The sequence below is a fragment of the Tupaia chinensis genome, unplaced genomic scaffold, assembly GCF_000334495.1.
Source record: "Tupaia chinensis unplaced genomic scaffold, TupChi_1.0 Scaffold000146_1, whole genome shotgun sequence".
In the NCBI taxonomy this organism is placed as follows: domain Eukaryota; kingdom Metazoa; phylum Chordata; class Mammalia; order Scandentia; family Tupaiidae; genus Tupaia; species Tupaia belangeri.
This window is the reverse complement of record NW_006159616.1, coordinates 2,377,943-2,385,557: the sequence shown is the minus strand read 5'-3', so window position 1 is coordinate 2,385,557 and position 7,615 is coordinate 2,377,943. Positions and strand designations below refer to the sequence as shown.

At 59.5% G+C, this 7,615-nt stretch overlaps 1 protein-coding gene across 12 annotated transcripts in view; it reads right to left on the bottom strand.

The window, feature by feature from the left end:
* RAP1GAP (RAP1 GTPase activating protein) overlaps nt 1–7,615 on the bottom strand; it is a 54,127-nt gene that overhangs the window by 17,130 nt on the left and 29,382 nt on the right. For all 12 annotated transcript variants that reach the window (XR_003548867.1, XR_003548868.1, XR_003548861.1 and 9 more), the window contains 8 exons: nt 7,374–7,421; nt 6,364–6,402; nt 5,755–5,940; nt 2,830–2,933; nt 2,327–2,405; nt 1,885–1,938; nt 472–555; nt 159–259 (listed from right to left, as the gene is read on the bottom strand). Coding sequence is in view for 4 of the 12 variants with exons in the window: in XM_006145174.3 (XP_006145236.1) it covers nt 159–259; nt 472–555; nt 1,885–1,938; nt 2,327–2,405; nt 2,830–2,933; nt 5,755–5,940; nt 6,364–6,402; nt 7,374–7,421 (695 nt within the window). In the remaining 8 variants the exon portion in view is untranslated. The remainder of the gene's footprint in view (nt 1–158; nt 260–471; nt 556–1,884; nt 1,939–2,326; nt 2,406–2,829; nt 2,934–5,754; nt 5,941–6,363; nt 6,403–7,373; nt 7,422–7,615) is intronic.

The following is a 7,615-nucleotide window of genomic DNA, read 5'->3' as shown; positions in this document are numbered from 1 at the left end:
CCGTGGGTCACGTCCAGGCCTCCTCGGAACCTGCCCCCAGGCCCCCCAGGCCCCGGCTCAGTCTCCAGCCCCAGCCAGGCCACCACGGGGCCAGGAGCAGGGGCTGCCTCCCTGCCCGGGGCTCAGACCCCACCCTGCTCTCCCACCTGGGCACTCACCCTTTGAAGTCCTGCAGTTTGACCTTCTGGCCAAGAAACTCCAGGAACTCGACGAAGGCAGGGCTCTCCTCGTTGGTGCTGAAGAGTTCTTCCTCGGAGGTCTGCAACCACACGGCAGAGATCCCGAGCTGGACCTCTGAGCAGCTTCTGACCAGCCCCTGCCCCACCTCACTCACAGCTGGGGCCCGCGGGAGGGCCCTGGCGGTCCCTGGGTCCCTGGGAAACTGAGGCCCCTGGAGGTGCTCTTCCTGGCCAGGGCCTGAATCCCAGGTCCAGGGCAAGGTGGGGACAGACAGGGAGGAGGTGAGCACACCTGCCCGAGCTTCTGGTAAATCACTCCGAACTTGAAGTTATTGCTGATAACGTGCTCGTCAAAGGTCACGATGAGCCGGGAAGCCTGCAGAGAGGACCACGGGGAAGGCGCTGTTTTCAAGCTGCCGTTCACCAAGCTCTTAGCCCGTATTTAACACGAGTTCGGGCACCCTGGGTGTCTTCAAAGCAAGCCCCTGAGGGGGCATCCAGCTGTCCCTTCTGCCCTCTCAACCTTGGCTTCAGAGAGTAACTTGCCTAAGGTCGACAGAACGCAAGTGTGTGTAGGACTGGGACTGGAACCCAGGTCTGCTGGGCTCCAACACTCAGGGCCTTTGCTTCTGAGTTCTGCCTTGAGGCCCTGCATCTGCCATGGCCGAGCCCACCACCTTCCACTCTGAATACTCCTTGGCTCCTCCATAAACCCACAGCCACCTTCTTGAACAGGCTGTGTCTTACCAACTCGTGGTGAGGCCCTCGGCAAGTTCTCCTTACCTTGGACCTCAGTTTCCCCTCTGTAACTAGGAATGGGACTTGTCTTCTGAGACCCCCCTTCCTGCAGGACACCTTTCCCGAACCACACCTTGCCTCAAGGTCCTCAGCTGCTCTAGAATTCAGCCAGGGTCACAGGATTTACGTGTTTTAGAGGTCTTCCTCTTCCAGGAAGCCTCCCTGGCTCATGGAAGACAGACACCCTGCCCCGATTCCCACCGTAGAGTGCCTGGACTCAGCACACAGTGGCTGAGCTAGAGTGCAACCGCCAGCATTTACAGGGTACCCACACTCGTCTCTCCCCAGGTGCCCACTGAGGTCAGAAGTCCAGGCCAGTGGAAAGGGGACCTTCCCAGCAGAGGGCTGGAGCCCAGGCTGCCCTCAGAAGGGCTCTGCAGGGCACTGAGAGGTTCTAGGCCTGTGCAGGGTCTGCCTCTGAGACTTAAAGGCAGGCCTGGGGCCGGGAGGTGGCACAGCAGTTACGTCGCTGGACTACCACAAGGCCAACTGTGGTTCAAGTCCTGGACCCAGTGGCTTGAAAATCACATGGGGCACATGTGCATGTATGCCCAAGATCCCAGGAAAAGAATAGAAGAGAAGGGATTGTGGCATGGCCATCCCCCCAAGGTGGGAGGTGATTTCTCACTTTCCCTCTCACTGTCTGTTTCCCTCTCTCTCCCAGCAAGCACACGTGCCCTAGGGCAAAAAACCTGTATTAAAAAAAAAAAAAGCTGACCCTGCTCTCTGAGTTTCCCGGGGTGAGGCACAGGACACTGCTGGGTTCCTCTTCTGCAGACTGTGGACTCGAGAGAGTTAGCGTGAGGATTCAGGGAGAGACCTGGGGAGGAACCTGGCACACAGAGGTGCCTGAGCAGTTCTCCAGTCACCCCAGCCCTCAGTGAGCAGGGCCCAGCCCCAGCCGTACCTTGGGGTAGAGCACAGGATAGAATCGATCCACATTGACGTCCTCACACACCAGCTGCAGCAGGAGATAAGGGAGAGGCGTGAGGGGCCAGGGAGGAGGATGGGGCCTCCAGGGCCTCCCGGGCCAAGGTCCGGGGAGTGCAGAAACAGGAGGAGGGAGGACGAGGTTAAAACAACTGAGGCTGCTGCAGGACGGGGGCGTCGCTCAGAATGGGGCTCAGAGGACCAAGGTCCTGGTATCTGAGGGGCTATGAAGGATGCCAAGAGCACAGCAGATAGGGAAGGAGGCCCCAAAGCACCCTGCAGTGGGCGGGCATGGTGGAGCTCCAGATGGGACTGCAGCCACAGGGCTGGAACCCACAGCTAAAGACGGTGGGGTGCCGAGGAGGAACTGCAGCCTGTGCCCGCCCTTCAGGGGATGCTTGGGGGAGCAGAGGCCTCACCTTTGCCATCTGAACCACATTGGGGAACTCAGTGAGGCAGGAGATGGGGATGACATCATGGTACGTCCGACACTTGGTCCTGGGAGAGGAAGGCCATGCAGTGAGGGGCTGTGCAGCAGGACAGGGGATGGAAACCTCCCATGCTAAGTATGGTGTGGGGGGGACACAGAGCAGACTAGAGGTGTGGACAAGCACCAGGCCTGGGTGAGGTACTAACCTGCTGTGACCCAAGGCAAATTCCTGCCCTCTCTGAGCCTCAATTAGGAGTGAGGGTGAAATGAGATGGGCTCTCATTTCTAAGGTCAACAGAACGCAAGTGTGTGTGCAGGACTGGGACTTGAACCCAGGTCTGCTGGGCTCCAACACTTAGGCTCACTGTTCCTGAGTTCTGCCTTGAGTCCCTGCATCTGCCATGGCCGAGCCCACCACCTTCCACTCTGAATACTTACAGATTGTAAGACCTCAGCCCTCCCTACTGTCGTGGGGCTCCCCACTGCCCTCACCTGAGCAGCAGCCGCAGGTGCTCCTGGTCCCCGATGACATCATATTTGAGTGAGAAGACAAGGTGGCCCAGGGCGCCATCCAGGGAGTAGTAATTGAAGTGCTCCTGTGGGGGGAGGAGGGGTTAGGGGAGTGGGGCAGGGGTGAGGCTGAGCTGGGGCTTCTGAGGAACAGGCCAGAGAGCAGCTCACCCCAGTAGGGCCCCTTCCCAGCAGCAGGTGTCTTGCCGATAGCGGAACTCAGCAGGCAGACCAGTTCAGGTCCCAGCTCTGCTGGTGACCAGGCGGGCAGGCTGAGAAGGCCACTTCCCTTCTCTGTGCCTCATTTTCCCAGTCTGCCAAAGGGGAGTGATGGGGGCTGGATAGAGGAACGGCGGTCAATGCTGACACTCCACGAAGCTGACCCACGTGGGGAGGTTCCGGGTTCACATCTGGGCCCCTCCCTGAGCACGACCATGACCTTGGGGCTGGCTAAGGCTTGGTGGGTCCCTGTGTCAACACCCTGCTGGAGGCACCTGCACTCTCTCTCTCTCACACACATTAAATAAATAAACAGACACTCAATTTCTTTTTCTTTTTTTAGTTTTTGCTATAGGCTGGTGTGCGCCCTCTTGAGAGAGACAGAGACAGCAACCCCATGTCCAGTGAGTACCTGCAGTGACCTCAGCTCTCTGGGTCCACATCAAAGCCAGGGCCACACCTGCACCTGCACGCGGGTCTCCTGGCCCTCGCCCCTCGCAGGCTGGGCATGCAGTAGGTGCTCAGTAAAGAAAGCCGACCCGCCGACTGCCCCAGCCATGGATCTATGGCCCCTGAAGCCAGGGCCCGTGAGAAACAGGAAGTGAAACATCTCATACCACACAGGGCGGCTGGCCGGGCAGGTTCCCACCCTCCCGCGTCACCTGGAGAAGAGGGTGCAGGCTTGGGAAGAGAGAGCCTAGGGTGCGTGAGGGGTGGCTGCTGCAGAGCTGGCACCCCCTGAGTGGAGCCCTGGGCTGGCACTCCAGGTGGGGAAGTCCCAAAGCCAAAGGCCAGGAGAGAGGGGAGACAACACCCACTCTGGCCCTGGACTCCCTGCCAGCCCCAGCCCTGGGAGTGCGGCTGCTTCCCAGCCACACCCGCCGTAGGAATCATCCTGGAAGTAGATCCTGTTCAAACATGAACACCTGTCCTCAGAGGCCAGCAGGCGAGAGGCAGAGGGCCAGGGCACTGCCCTCCGAATCCACAGCTTATTCTGCATGGACCCAGGGCAGAAACCCCATTCCTGCCTGGGCGCAGAGTGGAAGAAAACCCCAAATGTGTGGCACCATCCGCAGAGAGTGGGAGGCACTTGGCAGGAAGGCGACTGACAAGGAATCCAGGGGTGGGGAGTTTCCCTAGACAGCCGTCCGGCCTGCTCAGAGCCCAAGGGACACAAAGAGTGGGTTCAGGGTCCCAAAGTCTGCCTAACTTCTGCCTTCTGCCAGCACAGGGTGGAGCACCTGAGCGCCTGGCAGCTCACCCGAGCACCCCACCTGGAGTTAGGAAGTGACCCTGACTCCCTGCCAGCACTGAGGCCCCCTCCTCTGTACTGCAAACCTGATCCTGTCCTCGCACCCCCCTGACCCCGGTTTGTACCTCTTCAGCCCACCTTCACCTGTCACTTGTCACTCATTCCACAAACTTTCCTGAGTGTCACTGTGTGCTCAGCCCTGATGGCCCCCTGGATCCCATCACCAACCAGACCCAGCCTCTGGACAGCAGGCCCAGGGACGCAGCCTTGGGGGGATCCCACGCTGCATTCTGAGTTTGTTCCCATGCAATGGCTCCTGAGCCCGCGCCTGCGGGTTAACCTGTCACAGTGGGTGCCCCCCACCCCGACGGGGAGCACCGGTCCCTCCCAGGGTCAGGCCAATGCCTTCAGCCAAGGGGTCACCCCTTTCCCCTGACAGAGCAAGGAACACGACTCTCCACGGCGTGTCAGCCAGAGCTGGCTCGGTCACTGCTGGCCTTGATCATGTCACCGCACCTCTGAGCTTCGGTGTCTTCCGTAAAAGGACAGCGCGGCCTGACTTCGCATAGCAACTATGAAGAGGTGGCCACGGCTGAGGGTCTGCACTGGGCCAGGCAGGGCTCATTATCCCCACTTCAACGGAGGCAGAAACGGGCTCGGGGAGGTTAAACAACCTGCCCAGGTCACACCATCAGGAAACAGGAGGGCCAAAATTTGCACCCGGCCCTGAGGCCCCAGAGCCCATTTGGGTTGTAAACCTGTAGACGGCCCTGGCATGGAGCCTGGCACACGGAAGGTCTCAGCACGTGCCCCCGCCCCAGCTTCCCCAAGCTCCCTTAGTAACTCACCAACACCTGTAGGTGACACTCTGACAAGCTGTTCTCACACAGGGCCCTCGCTGTGGGGCTGCATCCATCGAGGGTGGGCCATGGCATGACCATGCCCTCCCAGCTCCCACCCCAAGCGGCCTGAGGGCACAGCCCGGAGGTGCCTCGCTCACTGCTGCATATCTGGTGTTGGGGACTGGGCCAGGCACTCAGCTGCGTTCATTACTTGCTGGCCCTGACTGAACCTGGCGTTGTTCTGGATGCCATTCTGAACACTTTACAGGCATCGTCTCGTTAAGGCCTCCTGGCACCCCCGTGAGGTGGGTATCACTACCATCACTATTTGACTGACGTGGAAACTGAAGCGCAGAGAAGTTAAGCAACCTGCCTGATGTCCCATGTAGTACGTGGCAGAGCCAAGATTCGAACCCTGGTAGAGTTTCTGCTGTTAACCACTTGTGCAATAAATGTTTGTCTAATGAATGAGTGAATCCACCAAGCACACAGAGACTCGGGGCTAGAGGCTGTCAACAGCCCCAGACCATGGGTCTGACCCCTCCCAGGCCCAGCCTTCCACCCCAGCAGACCCCATCCCAGCTGGCTACCCACCTTGCCGAGAAAGTGCTTCCGGTAGATGCGGGCTGTGGGGTTGCACTCGAGCTTCACCTTGGTGGTGGGCGACTGCAGCGGCTCTGTCTCAGGGATGCTGGTGACTTCGTGGTTAGTGCCTTCAATCCAGTAGCCCCCAAACTGGGGCAGCAGGATGAGGGGGAAAGGTCCTTCTCGCCCCAGGACCTGAAGGGGGACTTGGCTGAGAATCACCACACTGGGGGCCCAGGACACTTTCCCGACTCAGACCTGGGGCAACTTCTGCCATAGCTAAGGGGTACTAGGAGACAGCCCGGAACCTACGTGGGCCCCACCCACTTCGGGGTACCTACTCCAGCCTTTCTCTCCCAGACCCAGATGGTGCCGAGCCCCACGTCCCAGGCTCAAAGGATGGGGGTGGGCAGGCAGAACTGGAAGCATAACCTCAGCCCAGGAGGCTGAAACACTTGGCTCAGAGGCCTAAGGGCTCAAACGGCTCTGAAGTCTGGGGCCCATGGATATGTCTCTAGCCCTCATGACAAAGCCTGTGGTCACACTTGTGACGGGGGAGGACCTGGGTGTCCGGATGCCCTGCGGGAGTGCCACCCCACACCTGGTGCAGCCAGGTACCTCATGGACGCTCGGGTAGGGAATGTAGTCCTCCTCTGTCTGCAAAACACAAGCAGGGTAGAGGCTCAGCGGGGCGAGCCTCCACCTCTACCCCCTGCAGTCTCCCTGGAACATGCGTCTGTGCAGAAGTTGCCTGAGCTGGGAGTGTAGACGGGGCTGTGGCTGCCTCTCCCATCTTACAGAAGGGGCAGGGCCCTGGGGTGTCCCTAACGCAGGCTTAGCTCCCTGGGTCTTTGTTCATGGGGAAAGGAGGCTCACTGTCTCTCTGAAGAAATCTCTGGACTGCCTGGAAGGCCAGCTAACACACTGGGCGGGGCCCCAGGACTGACATGTGTAACAAGCTCCCAGGAAGCACTACAGCTGGTCTGAGGACCCCGCTTTGACCCCTGCCCTGAATAAAGCATTGGGCTTATTGCCCCCAAGCCCTCTTTTAACCCTCACCCTGCTGCCCGGGCTCACTCCCCCAGATCTTCTAGGGCTGCTGAGGTACCAGATCACCAAAATCCGTATGCCTATCTGAGGAACTACACAGTCCCTCTCTAAGAAAATTCTGAGTCAAGGACAAGAGTCTCCCCTTAAATTGTCAGTCCCCAGCTTCCTGTCAGTCTTCTCACAGGTTGTTGGGGGCAACCAGGCCCCCGCCTCCCCTGTAGACAGCAGCTCCATGGGCAGGAGCCACAACCTCCTACGTCCTGGGTTTAAGTCTTCTTGCAATTGCTGCTCATACAGGTTTCAGGAAAACGCTTCACAGCAGCTGTCTTTTGCAAAATAAGGACTGTGACTTTGGGATGGGGGCACTTAAGAGGCTGGGTGAGGGTGCAGTTGGGAAGATGGGGTGGGGAAGAGCTAGGGTGAAGGCCCAGCCCAATGGCAGGACAAGTGAGCATTCTCTGAGTCTCCCCCTGCTCACCCCATGGCCTGGCGCCTTACACAGGATAAGGCTACTCTGTGACAAGGTGGGTGGAAGACCCTGTCCCTCCCCTAGGAAGCAGCCTGCAGGGCCCACCTACTTTGAGGGGCGGTGGGAAGGAGCATCGTTGTTCATCCATCCTGCTTCCCTGCAAGAGAAGGCAACACCGTCACCCCCACAGCTGCTGCCTGATGCTGCCTACCCACTGAAGGCTGGCGGCGGGAAGGGGAGAGCCTCGGTGATGCCCTATGGATGTGGGGGTGCTCCGGGGAGGGTGCAGGCCTCTCTAAAGAGCGGGTGTCCTGGTGATGACCTGGGCTGGCGGCAGCAGGAAGGGAGGGT